The 17,670-nt window shown below is 46.2% G+C and overlaps 1 protein-coding gene and 1 non-coding gene across 2 annotated transcripts; one reads left to right on the top strand and one right to left on the bottom strand.

Annotated features, from left to right (window-relative positions):
- Window positions 1–9,498: 9,498 nt before the first annotated feature.
- On the bottom strand, window positions 9,499–10,953 carry LOC136354162 (uncharacterized). The gene has a single exon (XM_066305843.1). The coding sequence runs from the start codon at window positions 10,951–10,953 to the stop codon at window positions 9,499–9,501; it is 1,455 nt and encodes a 484-aa protein (XP_066161940.1).
- Window positions 10,954–11,246: 293 nt separating this feature from the next.
- On the top strand, window positions 11,247–11,353 carry LOC112938852 (small nucleolar RNA R71). The gene has a single exon (XR_003242172.2). It is a non-coding gene; the product is annotated as a small nucleolar RNA R71 (small nucleolar RNA).
- Window positions 11,354–17,670: the final 6,317 nt, after the last annotated feature.

The following is a 17,670-nucleotide window of genomic DNA, read 5'->3' as shown; positions in this document are numbered from 1 at the left end:
CCAACAGGAAGGATGCATGGGCTGATCACAACTGAGAAGACTTCTCTGGATTTTTTGTATCTCTCATGATTGACGTCTTCAAATCTAAATTTTGATGGGAGATCAAGATTCACCGAGTCTTCATAAGGGAACCAAACCCGAGCATCTTCCTGAAAGCCTTCATAAAAGCTGCAGAACCAATCCTTGAGCAGCTCAGCCGATAATTTTTCTCCAGCATAGGCTGGTGTGGATGCATATTCTCCATAGGACATGCATCTGTGATGGGTGCGCTCTTCTCCATCATCGTCTGTGGTCGGCTCTAATCTTGGGAATTCGGCTTCTGTCATAGATGGCCGATTGACAGCTTTCATGACTACTAGGTTTAACCAAGTTTGCAATAGCCACCATGGTCCACCTGCTCCAACCATTAAGCCGACAGCTATCTTGGCCGATGCATTATTCAACATTTGGTACAAATAGCCGAGGAGGATTTTGCCTAAGGGGAATTGTCTCTTTGTTTCTAGGGCTTCGGCTAGAAATTACCAGTTGGTTGTGGGGCCGCAGCTTGATCCACAGAAGAGAAATTTCTCCAGCCAAATCAGCAGAAAGGCTACATGCTCTCGAGAGGTGACTGGTTCTTTGCCCATATTTGCTGCCACATAACCAGACCAACCACCTATGCTTTTGGTCCTGAAGTCGAATTGGTTCTTGGTGTTCAAGCTCATAGGGTTAGCCGATGAGGTTACATCTAATCCAGTAATCATGGTGATGTCAATCAGAGTTAGGGTCATCGGCCTTGGTTGAACAGAAAGGTGTTGATGGTGTTGGACCAGAAATATGTGGCAGCAGCCATTAAGGGTTCGTCCTTAGCCGAATTTGCTATGGTGAGGGCAAGTGCTTGGCCGATTCCGATTTCATCCCAGTGTGTCTGCTTGCTAGCCGATACGCACTTGTACCATGTAGCTTAGCTTTTCTCAGGAGAAGTTTTCTCAAGGGATGGCCAAGACTTGAAGGTGTTTTTCCAGTGACCTAGGTTAGGGTTGGTCAATCTAAAGGGGATTCTATTGGTTTCAGCGATGATGAATTCAGTGGGGTCGAGATCGCCGATTGGACCAAGAAAATAGTGGTTTTTATGCGACAGACTTGGAATTGCTACCAGGTTGGACAAGTGCTACAGATATAAACAAGAATAGAGAAGAAGAAAACAAGATGAGACAAGAGAAAACCAATCTACTGCGAAAGAGGGAGATCTAGCCGATGGATACTTACCTCTGCATACTCGGCCAATGGCACGGTCGACGGGCTGGCGGAAGTCGACATCACCGCGGGCGGAAATCCGGCTGGAAGGGAAATCGCTTCGAGATCGCCTAGTGTGCCGAGGGGATCGCTGGAGAGAGAGAAGGCGGAGTTGGCTTAAGCGGTGAAAACGGATGTGACGGTGTGAAGTTTCTCGAGGACAGCGGTTAGTATTTAAAGCGGAGCGATAACGGTCGGAAAAACGGCAAGTGCGATATTCCCTCGGAGTTGAGATATGGCAAATCCGAAACATTATCAAATATTCCGAACTTGGGGGGCATGTGTTAACGACCGAATTTGGTAATCCAAGTATCGGAGATGAAGATGGGATCGAAGCGGAGTTCGAGATGGAGATCGCTCTGGAAACAGAGTAAGGATCGGCTGAAGTCCAAATCGGCTGCGATCAGGATCGGCAGAGTCCGAGTTGGACAGGGTTAGCCGATTGAGCCGAATCTAACAATATGACACGGCATGCGTTGTCGGGTTGAGCTAATGTGCTTCATGATGATTGCCACGTATGGATAGAGTCCTGAAAAGGCAATTCTATCTATTAATTAGGATATTTCATGTAATTTCCTTAGAGATATGTTTGGGCAAAAGTCTGCTGCAAAGACTTCTGGTATCTTAGAGTTTGTTAGAGATAAGAGTCGGGTCCGATATGGACATGTTTTGTAATCTCGGGTATAAATAGACCCCGAGCCCCATGTAATCAATCTAACACACTTTTAATACAATCACGGCGCATCGCCACCCTTTTACTTTCGTTTTGTTTCGATGAGTTCTTGCTTTCGGGTTGAGCTGCATCGGTTTTGATCTTCAACTAGAGGTAAAACTTGTTATGGTGGCTTGCGTTCTCAGGATTAGTGCTTCCATCTTCATGATACTCTAATCTTGTTTATGTAATTCGTCGAGTTATCATATATCTTATATAATCCTTGTTAATATCGCTATCTAACCTTCAATCGGCTAGCGTCTGCTACTAGTAGGCAGCCGATTAGGTTATATATCGACGTTGACTTAGATTATGTGGGATATCTACCACTCTATGAAACATCCAACGGCTTGATTGTCTAGTTATTGTCCTTCTTTTCATACTTATAGCTGCATCAGTTGAGTTTGATCTTATGAGTCGTGATTAGAATCTTAATCTCTAGCCTGCTTTTGGTTGCCGATTAGGGTAGCATCGAGGTTTCAGCCAATCTTACCTGATTTAACTACTTTTATCCCATATGCTTAATTGACATGTTAAATATGCCCTTTATGTTAAGATCTTGATGTATTTAAATATATTAGGCTTTCGTTTAGTATATTTTGCTTGCTTTAATATCTTAATATAGAGTGGTATCAGAGTATTAGCAGATACATGATAGATCTATCTGATCGGCTATGCTATGAACATATATAATCTTGTTGTTAATATATATTTCGATCTAAGTGATTTATATTGTCTCGGCATGGTGACCGATATATAGGAATAATTCTTCATTAATTTGAGGAGTAATGAGTAAGGGGGTTTGACAAGTAGCGTTTGAGTGCGATGAACGCATTCTCGGCCTCTTGGGTCCACTCGAATTTATCCTACTTCTTAAGCAGGGTGAAGAAAGCTTGTCCTCGTTCTCTCATCCTTGCGACGAAGCGGCTTAGCGAAGCCATGCATCCCGTCAACCGCTGAACTTCCTTGAGTCTTGTGGGTGACTTCATGTTCACGATTGCCTTGATCTTCTCGGGGTTGGCTTCATGTGATATCTGCGGAGATTGTCGAACGTTTCCCTTAGGTCGTCGATTAGTGAGTCGCCTGTCTTAGTCTCGACGACGATGTCGTCAATGTAGGCTTCGACTTTTTGTCCAAGCTGACTACCAAGTGCGCCTTGGAATCCGCGTTGATATGTGTTCCCTGCGCTTATCAGTCCAAATGGCATCTTGGTATAGCAGAATACACCGAAGGGTGTGATGAATGATGTTTTCTCCTCGTCCTCTTTTGCCATACTGATCTGGTGGTAGCCAGAGTAAGCGTCAAGGAAGCTTAACAACTCGCATCCTGCTGTTGAGTCCACCAGTTGGTCTATTTGAGGAAGAGGGAAATGGTCCTTGGGGCACGCCTTGTTGAGATCGGTGAAGTCGACGCATATCCTCCACTTCCCATTGGCCTTGCGTACCATTACTGGGTTGGCGAGCCACTCGGGGTGAAGGACTTCCCTGATGAAGCCAGCTTTGAGAAGTTTGTCGAGCTCTTCTCGTATGGCCTGTTTTCGGTCGGGTGCAAATCTCCGCGGTTTTTGTTTAACTGGTTTGGTGTCGGGTCGCACCATCAATTTGTGCTCAATCACCTCCCTGGGAACTCCTGGCATGTCTGACGGCTGCCAAGCGAACACGTCTGCATTGTCGCGGAGGAAGGTGATGAGCGCGAGTTCCTATTTGTCATCCAGTGTAGCCCCTATCCTGACCGTCTTGTCGGGGTTAGAGCTAGACAACGGGATTATTTCGATAGCACCATATGGCTTTGCCTTTTTGCTGGGTTTGCTCACTTTCTTGGGCTGCTCGGTTGTGGCGAGTGGGTTGGGAGTATGCTCGACCATGTCGAGGCTCTGCTTGTCACACTGCACTGCCAACTTAGTGTTCCCATGGATAGTGATTGTCCCTTTTGGTCCTGGCATTTTGAGTACCTGGTAGGCATAGTGGGATGCTGCCATAAACTTCACGAGTGCGGTTCTCCCAATGATGGCGTTGTATGCGGTGTCAAACTCTGCGACATCAAAGGTGATTTGCGCTGTTCGGATGTTATTGGCCTGCCCAAAAGTGACGGGTAGCGTGATCTTGCCCAGAGGTTTAGATGATGATTCTGGGGTGATTCCATGGAAGGGCTGATCTGTAGACGTCAGCTCGCTTCGAGGTATCCCCATCGCGTCTAGAGTGCTGGCAAAAAGCAGGTTGATTGAGCTCCCGCCATCGATGAGGACTCTAGCCACTTTCATGTTCCAAATGGTAGGTTCGACCACGATCGGATATCTACCAGGTATGGTCGCGATCTTGGGGTGATCTGCCTCCGAGAATTGAATCTTGTGATGGGACCACTTCATCTTGGCGGTAGTCGCTTGCGAAGTGGAGCAGACTTCACATTTTGCCTTTTTGTACTCCCTTTTCCAACTCTACGAATTAGAGCAGCCGAAGATGTGGGAGACATGGAGGTCGTACTGCAGGAAGGCAGAGTCGGAGTCGTGGGTGGCGGCTTCCTCAGCCGTCTCGACAACAGGAACTCGCTTCCCTCTCTCGATAGCCAGTTTTCTCACGACCTCCTTCTTGAAGACGAGGCAGTCCTCCATGGCGTGGTTTTTGGTCTTATGTATTGGGCACCATTGCTTGCGTGAGTCATCGTTTTGGGGGTTGGGGTGCCTGGGTGGGTCCGTTTGCTCAGCAGCAAGGACTTCTCCTGAGGGTTTGCGCTTCCCACTTTTACGACTTCTCTTCTCGCTTGACTCTGGTGCATCCTTGCAACTCGACCTCTTCTCTTCGCCCATCTTGCTATTTCCCTCTGTGTCTTAATGCATCATCTGTATGAGCGCATCTGTCAATGATCTCGAACAGCTTTCGAGCAGATGTGATTCGTCGCGTCGCTAACTTCTGGGTGGTGTATTGATCTCGGACACCCAATTTGAACGCACGGATAACAGAAGCATCGGTGATCTCGGGGATCGTATTCCTGCATGTTGGTATTTCTTAACGATATTACTAGAAATATAATTCCCAGCAATGGCGTAGAAATACTCCTGGTATATTATGGTTACAGAGTTTATCCTCTCATCCACAGCATATAACCCCAAATAATGGCATCCCATAGTCTAGACACCACGTCTAAACTACCAGATACTACTGTAATATCATCGTCATGACATAGAGTAATTGCATAAACAAACATTATACCCGCACCGAAACATCTCCCGGATAAGCTAGCCGTATATTCAGTGTAACATAAACATAATGTAAAGTAGGTACTCATATACTCGGAAAGTGTTTCAATACCATAAATGTATATAGAAGAGTATTCTAATAAAAGTATGAAGCTTACAAAAGAGGAAAGAAAAGCTACTAGAGCCATACCCGAACTCTTCCGAAGGCTTCTGGACTCCTGATTTCTACTCTATTCCTATTCCAGCAGATAGATACTACTAAACTAAACTTGAGAGAAATGAGAGAGCTCTTGCTTGAGGTGTGTGTGTGAAGTGAGAAGAGGAGCTCCTTTTATAGCTGAACTATGACGGTTGTGATGGTTGGAATGGTCGGTAATACCCTCCAATCGTCATTGGGGCTTCATCTCAACCGTCTAGCCAAAACCTGGATCCAACGGAGGTGAGGGAGGTTCGGCCGAACTAGGGGCCAACCCAACCAGCCTACCTTTCGGCTGGCGGCCTCCTCTGTTGCTCCTTTATGTAGACTTGTAAATTTTGGCCCAGTTTGACGTGTCAATTCTGAGTTCTTGGCCCATTCATGCATAAGTCTAATTCTCGACATCGTCTGATTGATTTATCTTCTATGTTGATGTCGATTCTCCTCCACTTTATTGTCATTCTCTGCAAAAGGTTAGTAGACCTAATACTAGTGGAATTTTTTTTTCTGACATATTTATGCATTGCAAGCATCACTAGTTCTTCTCTATTTTGGTAATATTGTTGGTCGAAACTGATCGATAATGACCGTCAACAAAACCCCCCAAGCTTGAACCTTTGCTCGTCCCGAGTGAAGGACAAAAGGAAACAAAGACTTGGTTGTTGATCAGGAGTTGCTACTATGCTTCATATATCAAAGATATAGGTGCAAGGTATATGTACTCTCTCTCAGATTAAATAATCTTTGGCACGGTGGCTTACCCTTAACCCTGATTCCCACGAGACACTGCTTTTCCTTGCCTTGGGCGGTAGAAAGACAGAACAGCAATTAGAGCACTAATCACCCAATCTTTATTCAACTCTTATTCCGGAAGTTTTCAAATGATTTTGCAAAAGAAAGCCAAGTTCCTCAATTGATTCACTCAGTCTCTCCAAGTGTATCAAAATAAATTCCTCACCAATTTGCCTTTTTGATTCCTACTCTAAGGTTTTGATATGTGGAGCTCGGTAGGGATCAAACATGGCATACTTGCATTCACATTTATTACTAAGTCAAAAACTCAGACTAAAGCAGATAACTAAACATACTCAAGACCAAGATCGTGCAATGTGTGTGTGGTATATGATGAAAATGGTACATGAGGAAAAATAAAGAAAAATGCTTCTCCTTTGTGCTTACTTTCTTCTCCTAAAAATCCTTCTTTTATTGATTAGGAGAGGACATGGCTACATTTTTTTTCCAATCATGCTCATGCTTGATGGAGCATAACTTTATTTTTTTTTCATAACCATGCCTTTCCCTCCTCTTTTTTTTCAAAGGGAATTTTCTCTTTAGGAGAAGAAAGCACATGAAAGCATAGAGAATTTATTTTGGTGGTAAAATGGGAATGGAATGGAATATTGCTTAGCTCACAGTGTAGGAGTTTAGCATATGCATATATGTGGGTGTGTGATTTTGATCATAGAGCATGAGAAGTATCTACACAAGTCACAAGAGTTTGACAAAGTTTAATGAAATGACAAGCAATCAAAATGTATATGGTTTAATCATGATGGCACATTTTTGGCTCTGGTAGGAATTTATATCAAATGAGGAACTCTCAATTTTATCATTTTGAAAAAAAAATCTGGAATTTAAGTCAAACTAGTATCAAGATCATAGCAACTCATATTTACTATTTCATATCTCACAATAGACTTAGATCAGCAAGTGCAGCTCATTTACCTCAGGTTCCCGGATAACTGTTAGCTACTTATATTTAACCTTTGAGATAGCACTTACCATGAACCCATATATAAGAGATATAAAACAGAGCAACTATTCATCATTTCAACAAAGAGAATTAGCTTGTCTTACCTAGCATGAATCAAACCTATCCTATCTTTTTGCTGTTTTCTATTTTGCAAATTTTTATATTGTTTTCAAGTTTATAAAATGCAATTGGAAAGCAAATATGCAATTGGAAAGGGAAATATGCAATGTGATACTAGTTATCTCAGTGGGGGGAGAGATGTCTCCCCCCAAGCTTGGCTTTCGCTCAGGGTCCTTGATAAGGATTGAACCCCTGAAAGCGGAAGTACGCTTGAAGGTCATCATATTGTTGCTGCATCATGTTGTTGAAGTTGGCAAACTGAGCATCAGCAGATTGTTACCATTCTTGCGTTTGAGCTATGTGTTCCATGAGGTTGTACTGAATCTCCCCCGTCTGCACATCAAGAGTGTCCATTCTCCTAGTGATTTCACCCAAGTCCCAACGAGAGGAACTTGAGCGCCATTCACCTAGAGATGGAGACACACCACTTGATCTGGAAGGTTGGTTGCCCCCCCCCATTGGATGTCATGAGGCACACGCCACCGGTCCTCACTGGCACTCGCCCAGGTTGAGACTCTGATGCTGTGGCGCGGAGCTTGGGTCCATCCGGGTGCATCCCCAGTTGGTGCCCAACCTGCCTCATACATCTGTACGGGTGTTGAGGATGATGAACTCTCTCGTTCATTCCTTGTCATGTTGCGCGTCTCCCTGTATGCTCCACCTGCACGAGATTCTTCTATGGAGTGCAGGGGAATGGTTAGTTCATGGCATTTGTACAAATGATACCCTGCATTTGGCAACGGGATTTCATTTGTACAACCGGGGAAAAAGTAAATAAAAAATCCATCTTCTCCATGTTTCAGAATATGCCCTTGCACTAAATAGGTCTCATCAATACACAGACGAGCGGCTCAAATAAAGCAATTTGGTTGCTAACGACCCCTAGCCCTTTTGCTATCCGAGTAATCAGAGAAGTGCACTCAACAGGAGCAAAGAACTTTATACTTTCTAACCATTGCCTTATCATACATTTCACGAGAGCAATTTTGATCTTTCGAATCATGGCAAACATGATAATCAATTCATCCCCCCTAATGGGTCTAAGATCACCTCTAGGAAACAAAGTCATAGTAATCCATTTGTGCATGAGTCTAAGTGTAGGATTATGGATATCATTCGTCCTAGGTTTCCTGCAAATTGAAACACCAGAAATGTCTTCCCGAAACCTATTTTTCTCGAACCCAGAAATTCCTTTCTGGAGATCGATTTTACAGGAATCGTGAAAACCCAAAAACTTAAGCCTTTCCATGTAAGTGTGTACTCCTTATGGAAAATGCGAAAGGAAATTCCATCTTCTATTTCTTTCAAAGTGCACAGAAATTGCAAAGTAAGCAAACGAGAACTAGGCTCATTTACCATAGCAAATCTCTGCCAACCAACAGCTTTCCAAATAGAATGAAATTTAACATCCATACCTATCTTTTTCAGCAGCTCCGGTGAGTATTCTCGTGTGTGAGCATACTCCCGGTCACTCAGCATGTAGTAGGCTTGTCTCTCTTGATCACTGACAAGGTTGAGGTCGGTGTCGTTCAATAGTCGTCGCGGAGCTTCGGTGTCTTCCATCGAGACATCAGCTGATGAATGAGTACTAGACTCGTCATGATGACTTGATAAAGAGCCGGACCCCTTGAACAGACGAGACAATCGCCTCCTCATTCTGCACAATGGAGAAAGAACAGACTAACTCGGCGAGGGTTAGGAATGACAAGAATTTCACCCGACGATTAGTTTCACCAGCAACTAAGTATTTGAATTTGTGGGAAACTATCAAGGCTTGAATGAATTTGAGAGCAAACTTCGGAGAGGGAATGAAAATGTGTTGAAATGGGGTGGAATTCCCTCTCTCGGTCAGCTGGCTTTTATAAGGTACCCACAATGGTCAAAAATGACATGTGGGTCCCACTAACCGTTACCCTACCAAAAGTGGCAGGTAACCGTTGCCTGGCCGGTTCGGCCGAACCCCTGGTGGGCCCAACCGGCCCCACTTTAGACCATTGGATTCCAACGGTCAGTGTGGTCGTGGCACAGCAAATTTTCGTTGGAAAATTTATTTTGTTTTGCTCTGAAAAATTCATTTGAAAAATTTCCTCAAGATTCAAAAATCCTAAATGCAACTTTGAAATTCAAACATGCGATGATGCAAAATTTCAAATTGTTGAAAAGCAAAAATGCAGGTACATACCAATTTACCTGTTAGCGAAGGTCGTGTCATTTAAAGTCCGACGTGCAGGACCGTACCTCCTTTTGATTCAGTTCGTGGATTTTTCACCCGTCTCCGGAGGTGATGGAGCGGGCGTCTTTGGCTTTTCCCTCCACACCTTCCTTGGCTTTGGTGCGGACGGCGGCTTCTTCTGAGCCGACTGCTCTAACTTCTTGGCCGGTACGGTTGGTTTTACCGGCGTCCTCCAATAACAGTTCCTAGGCATCGTTGTTTCCTTCTCCAGGAAATTCTGCATGAACTTCACCAGGTTGTCCGTCTTGGGTGGCTCCACTTCGACCACTTGAATATTCTGTGGATTCGGCCCATACTTTATCCTGACCATGGAGCATTGTTCCGTCCTCGGTTGGAACTCAAACTTCTCTTCCTTCCCGTTGATGTGGAAATGGATACTCCATGTTCCCACGTCAATGTTGGCTCCTGCGGTGCTAAGGAACGGACGCCCCAGGATGAGCGGCGTCTCCTTTCCTGTGTCCATATCCAGCACCACGAAGTCAACCGGGATGAAGAAGTCCCGTATCTTGATTGGCACATCCCCCGCTATCCCTGCCGGGTAACGGACTAACGAATCAGCCAGTTGAAGGCGCATTGGTGTTGGTGCCAACACCGTGAAGTTGAGCTTGTCGAAGATATCTTTCGGCATGACACTGACACTGGCTCCAACGTCGCACAAGGCCTGGTCGAACGGTTTTGCCCCGATCGAGCAGGTGATCGTAGGACACCCCAAATTTTTCTTCTTCTCCGGGAGCTTGTAGAGTATCATGTTGCTGCATTGCTCCATCAGCTTGACCAGATCTGTTGTTGGGAGCGGCCTCTTGTTGTTGAGTATGTCCTTGAGATAACGGGCGTATGTTGGCACTTGCATAGCGTCCAACAACGACACGTTGATGTGGATCTTCTGGATTACTTCAACAAAACGAGCAAATTGCTCGTCCACTGACGATTTCCTACTCTGTTGAGGAAACGGTAGCAATCGTGTGTCGCAGTACTCCTGCGGCACGGTCTTCTCTGGCTGAACCTCTTTGTCAGCCGAGTCACTAGATGGCGCTTCTTTGGTTATCCCATTAGTTCCTGCAGGGTTAGGATATGGCGGATCACGAGTGGACTTACCTCCCCTCGTCGTGATCGCCTTAACATTTTCAACGGAGGAGTCGGGTTGCCCTGGAATCCTCCCTATTTCATTTGCAGGGACTAAGGATGCCAACTGAGCTAGCTGGGTTTCTATCATTTTATTAAAACTCAGCTGGTTTTGAAAAGCAGAAGCAAGGCCATCTAACTTGACGTTAATGTTCTCTAGGATCTTATCATTGGCAGCAAGCTTTTTGCTTAGCGCATCAGTGGTTTTAGCTTGTGCAAAAACTAAATCCTTCAAGGAGGGCTGGTTAGAAAAGTTACCGTTGTTGTTACCTCCTTGATAATATGGGCGTGGTTGGTTCCACCCCTGACCTCCTTGTGGACGGTACCCGATGTTGTTGCCCATGTACATCGCCTCCTCACGGGTTTCCGGGCAGTCATTCCCATAATGACCCGTGCCGCCGCAGACCTCACACGTAACGTGTGAGTCCAAGGCCTTGACGGTGCCTTGTGCCTTGCATGCCTCGCTGATGGGTCTGGAGTCGTTCCTCGCTCCAACCCATGTTGGAGACCATCTTCTCTATTAGATCAACGGCTCCTTGAACCGTTTTAGAGAAGAAAGCTCCTCCAGGTGCCGCGTCCAGGTGATCGCGGGACATTGGGGAGAGTCCATTGTAAAAGTTCTGCAGGATCAGCCAGTCGTCCATCCCATGATAAGGACAGGTGGCCACGTACTCCTGCAGTCGTTCCCATGCTTCCGGAATAGACTCGTCCCTCGTCTGCTGGAAACTTGAAATCCTTCCACGAAGGACATTGGTTTTGCCCATCGGGAAGAATTTCGAGAGGAATGTCATAGAGCATTTGTCCCAAGTATTGACAGCAGCATGGTTGGCATAGAACCACTGCTTCGCTTTCCCGAGAAGGGAGAATGGAAACAACCGTAGCCTGACGACGTCTAGACTGACGCCCTTGATGGTGTACGTGCTACAGATCTCCAGGAACTGTTGCAGATGAGCATTGGCATCCTCATTAGGCTTGCCACAGAATAGCCTGCGCCATCGTGATGAGGCTGGACTTCAAGTCGAAGTCCACGTCTCCCATGTTGATCTGCGGCCCAATGGCCACATTATCAGCAGAGGGAGCAGCGAACTCGCGGAGAGTCTTGTTAGCCATAGTCTTGAAGATCGGTGGCGCTGGTATGGCTGGTTTCTCTGTCGGTAGAGTTTTCTACGGAGTAGCGACTCGCGGTCTAACGCTCCGGAAGAAAGCCTCTTGATTTTCTTTGAAGTTTTTCGGCAAGTTGAAACCAGTCATGCACTACACTGTTTTCACAACAAAAGTGAAAACAACCAAGGTTAGCCTGCAAAGAAAAATGATTATACAGATAAATATAAAGTATTAGTTCAGGTAATCTCTATTATGAATCTTCCCCGGCAACGGCGCCAGAAATGCTTGTTGGTATTTCTTAACGACAATACTAGAAATATAATTCCCAGCAATGGCGCAGAAATACTCCTGGTATATTATGGTTACAGAGTTTATCCGCAAGCACATGGATATACCATTGTAGCATTTCACCCGAGGGTATTCCAAGGGTATCGTATTTATTTTATCCCATGGGAAGATCATAAAGAGAGAACTTGACTAATAGTTTATATATTACTTGTGATAATCATATTCTAAGCAGGGGTTAAAATAATCCAAGGGTAGAGTGACACACAAGCATTAACTACTCATTCTCATAATATATTATCTGAGCTAAGTAGGAAGAAAAGAGAAAGATAATCTATTCCTATACTTCTAACATACATAGTATACATACATTCTAGTTAACTGATATACTAACTGATACCCTCTATCCGATGCCCTCCTGATACTTCGAGAAGCCACCCCTGATTACCGAGTTCCTTACAACAGCCCATCATGACCATACAACCGGGGCTAAATACGAAGGAATACCCTCCCCAGGGAATTAACTTAGGATTATATGCAGGCGCGGAGGAATACCTGTACTGAGCTGTCACCATCAGCGGCCCACCTCTCATCCGCAGCATATAACCCCAAATAATGATATCCTGTAATCTAGACACCACGTCTAAACTACCAGATACTACTCTAATATCATCGTCATGACATAGAGTAATTGCATAAGCAAACATTATACCCGCACCAAAGCATCTCACATATAAGCTAGCCGTATATTCAGTGTAACATGAACATAATGTAAAGTAGGTACTCATATACTCGAAAAGTATTTCAATACCATAAATGTATATGTAAGAGTATTCTAATAAAAGTACAAAGCTTACAAAAGAGGAAATGAAAGCTACTGGAGCCATACCCGAACACTTCCGAAGGCTTCCGGACTCCTGATTTCTACTCTATTCCTATTCCAGCAGCTAGATACTACCAATCTAAACTTGAGAGAAATGAGAGAGCTCTTGCTTAAGGTGTGTGTGCGAAGTGAGAAGAGGAGCTCCTTTAATAGCTGAACTATGACAGTTGTGACGGTTGGAATGGTCGGTAATACCCTCCAACCGTCATTGGGGCTTCATCTCAACTGTCTAGCCAAAACCTGGATCCAACGGAGACGAGGGGAGGTTCGGTGGTTCGGCCGAACCAGGGGCCAGCCCTACCAGCCCACCTTTCGGCTGGCGGCCTCCTCTGTTGCTCCTTTATGTAGACTTGTGCATTTTGGCCCAGTTTGACGTGTCAATTCTGAGTTCTTGGCCCATTCATGCATAAGTCTAATTCTCGACAGCGTCCGATTGATTTATCTTCTATGTTGATGTCGATTCTCCTCCACTTTATTGTCATTCTCTGCAAAATGATGCTAGACCTAATAGTAGTGGAATATTATTATTCTGACATATTTATGCATTGCAAGCATCACTAGTTCTCCTCTATTTTGATAATATTAATGATCAAAACTAATCAATAATGATCGTCAACACCGCACTCGCCGCTCCACACGGTGCCGCCACCACTGTTGCGCCGCAGCCGCCAACTCCGCCGTCGTCAAAATTAAGATAGTGCCGCCGCTACTACTGCCGCCGCCGACGCCGATGCCGACACCAACGCCGCAGCCATCGCCACGCATGCAGCTCCGCCGCAGCCGCCCACACACGCCACCGCCGACGCCGACACCGCCCACACAGCTACCATCATAGCCGCCATGACGTAGATTGAGCGACTAAACCCTAAACGGTCGAACGAATGAATGAGAACATTTTAACGAATGAGAACGCTTTAACGAATGACGACTTAGCGAGAACGTTTTAACGAACGATAACGTTTTAGCGAGAACGTTTTAACGAACGACGACTTAGCAAGAACGTTTTAACAAACGAGAACGTTTTAGCGAGTTAGCGAGAACGAGAACAAGGACGACGACTTAGCGAGAACGTTTTAACGAACGAGAACGTTTTAGCGAGTTAGCGAGAACGAGAACGATGATTTAGCGAGTTAGCGATATTCACGAACGAACGAGGACATAGCGACTTTCACGAACAAACGAGAACGACGAGTTAGCGACTTAGCGACTTTCACGAATGACGACTTAGCGACTTAGCGACTTAACGAGAACGACGACTTAGCGACTTAGCGACATTCACGAACGACGACTTAATTAGCGACTCAGCGACTTTCACGAACGAACGAGAACGACGACTTAGCGAGTTAGCGACTTTCACGAACGATGACTTAGCGACTTAACAAGAACGACGACTTAGCGACATTCACGAACGAAGACTTAATTAGCGACTTAGCGACTTTCATGAACGAACGAGAACGACGACTTAGCGAGTTAGTGACTTTCACGAATGACGACTTAATTAGCGACTTATACATCTATATTTGTCGAATTTAAACATATGACCTTTATATGTTGATTGTATTCCAATTTCTATGTACATGACCTTACTACCTTTTTCTCTTTGCACGAACAGATGGCAGACCGCGATGACGAGCAAATACTATTAGGCACTATCGCAGAGGGCAGCAGTCAGTACTGGGTGGATGAGGAGGGGAACGAGGATCCCAACCAATACCTGAACGAGGAGGGCAACGAGGAGGGTAACCAGGATGGTAACCAGGATGGGACCGAGGAGGGGACTGATAGCCAACCGTCGGCCGGACAGAAGAGGCCACGCGGAAAAAGAGGTCCCACGAAGAAGCTAGAGTGAAGGCACATTGTTACTGAGATTGCCCCAGACAGCGAACCAGTAACCCCGGTGGGTATAGGACGAAAGTTCATGAATCATTGCAGTTGGGTCGTGAGAGACAACGTCCCCATCAGCATAGTGTACTGGCGTCGAACAAGGTCACGCAAGGATGAAGATAGTTTTCTCCCTGACATAGAGAAAGAAATGTTGTGGACAACCCTGCTGGAGATATTCACGATCCCTGAGGCAGATCGTCCAAGATGCAAAGAATGGACCCTGAAGAAAATGGCATAACTGTTCCAGAGCTACAAATCAGATTTGTACAAGAGATACATCCTCAAGGGCTTGACACCTGATTTCAACGAGCATAAGAAGCTAAGGGATCACTGGGATGCGTTTGTGGCCTACAAGACTGGAGCGCAAGGGCAAGCATAGATAGAAAAGAACAAAGCCAATGCAGCTAGGAAGAAATACCATCACTGGCTAGGGTCAGTCGGATATGGAAAGGCAATCCCTAAGTGGGACAAGTTGGAAGCTGACTTGATAGCACGGGGTATCGAGCTAGCAACGGCTAAATGGCCTGAGCGATCAAGGAACTAGTTCTATGCACACGGTGGATCGCTCAATCCAGGTGATGGCTCCCTCATATTCGGCGATGAGATTCGAAAAGCAGCCCGCCAACTTGTGAATGCAATTGAAGCCTCTACGCAGGGGACTTTCAGGCCAGACAGAGAGAAGGACGAGCTCACCCTCGCACTACAGAATCCTGAGCATCCAGGACTAATGCGAGGCAAAGGCATCGTTCCTTGGAAATATGGATTCAAAGAGGACATCCACACGTATAGGAGTCGGATGAGGAGCAAGAGGGATACAGAGGCTAAGATCGTCGATCTTGAGTACAAGGTGTCCACCTACAAGGCAAGGATGCAAGAGGAGGTGACAAGACAGGTGGACCAACGCCTTGGCGAGCAGCGTGGAATAGAAACACAAGCGCCCGTCATGGTGAGCCCCTCAGGCAACCGCAGTAACTGCGCATCAACGGGCCATGTTGGATCAGAGGGCATTGAGGCCATCGCAGCTCACGAAGCAACCCACTTCCCCGTTGATGAGATCACGAAGCAGACACCCTGCGATATGCATACTCCCTTCAGGAACTTGTCTATCAAGGTATGCGAGATACATATTTATAGACTGCGAACTTTGTTACATGTATATGTTGATTAGTAATTAATAAACTCGATTTCTTCTGCAGGTGGCGTCGGGCATGGCCATACCCACAGACCCTTCGGGTACATACCATTGCAGCCCATTCCACATGGATACGCGAAGGTCGAGATAGAGCTGGTGGAACGAACATACGATGATCTCGAGCTTGACATCCCCGGAGGAGACGGGGAGACAAAACTTGGAAACACAGCCCACGCCATCATACTCCGGCGGAAGAAGTACATCGTGTTCCTCGGGCAAGAAGGGCCGTCCGCTCCTCCTTCCCTGCCACAAGCACCGTCTCCTCCGCCTACTCCGCATCCACAGTCTCCTTCGGCTCCTTCGCCTGCACCGGCTCCTCCTGCTCCTCCGCCTCCACAACCTCCTCCGCCTGCACCTGCTGCCAAGTATGCACCATCGGGTCCGAGGGCAATGACTCCTCAGCCTGCACCATCTGCCAAGTCTACACCATCAAGGTCCCGTCCATATGAGCCCACGCCATCAAGGCCGAAGAAGGAAAGGGCGTACGACATGACTCCGGAGGAGCTCGATGAAGCCGTTAGAGCGGAAGTTAGGGAGCAGTTGAAGCCACGGAGTCCGGAAAAGAAGATCCCTATAGCCCCGGCGGTTTAGGATCACTTTATTAAAATGGCCGAACCGAGCAAACCGGTCGTAGTTTCTGACTACGATCGAACATTGAGGAAGGCTCTTAAAGCCAAGCCTACAGCAGTGAAATGCGGAAAGGAAGTCCCTCAGCTGGGGCAGTAGCCACAACAAGAGGTTGAACCGTTTATAGATCCAGAACAACTTGAGATACGCAAGTTCCTGAAAGAAACGGGACTAAAGATGGAGCAGTTGCTAGAGGACGCACCTATCGAAACGGCTCCGGTCAAGTACATGTTTAAAGTCGGTGAACCGCTAGTCACACCTGTATGTGTGTGTGTGTGTGTATATATATATATATATATATATATATATATATATATATATATATATATATATATATATATATATATATATATATATATATATATATATATATATATATATATATATATATATATATATATATATATATATATATATATATATATATAGGAATTGGATTATTTGCACCCGGGTGCACATGCACCCATAATCTACACCGTCCGTACTCCTGCACGAATCTTTGGTACCAGGTCCATTTAGGTGATAGTAAGATGTACCATGCTTTGCTTTTCTCCCTATAAGTTCTGACGTATGGTACACTCTGTACTTGCCCTTCCCGAAATGCCCTTCATCCATTGACTCCTCCATGATGACTCGAGAGCCCCTGTTCCTCATTCATCCCTCCAACCCTCCCCCATTCTGAAGTGCCCCCCCCCCCCCCCCCCCCCCCCAATGGAGGTAGGAGGAACAGCCGGAGTCAATGTCGACGGCAGCCTCGTCGCCGGGTCAGGCAGCCGTTTTCATGGCCGCTGCACCAGTCGTCAAGGAGGAAGGAGCAGCGGGGAGGTGCTTCCTCACGGCATCGATGAGGGAGGACGCGAGGCACAGGTTGGTCGAAGTCGGCCCCGGACGCCGACGGGCGGTAGCAGCTACGACGACCACCGATCTGGTCGGTTGTTCTCCTCTCCCAACGACCGGTGGTAGTGAAGGCATGGTGGATCTAGAGGCTGCTGCTGTAGCTCTGCAATGGCAGGAGGTCAGCAGCCAGGAGGGAGGAGCAGGAGGCGTTTTTGCCACGTAGTGCTGGCACAGCACGCAGTGCGGTGGCTGCT

This window comes from Oryza sativa, chromosome 11 (genome assembly GCF_034140825.1).
Source record: "Oryza sativa Japonica Group chromosome 11, ASM3414082v1".
Taxonomy (NCBI): Eukaryota; Viridiplantae; Streptophyta; class Magnoliopsida; order Poales; family Poaceae; genus Oryza; species Oryza sativa.
This window is presented reverse-complemented; position numbering and strand designations above follow the sequence as displayed.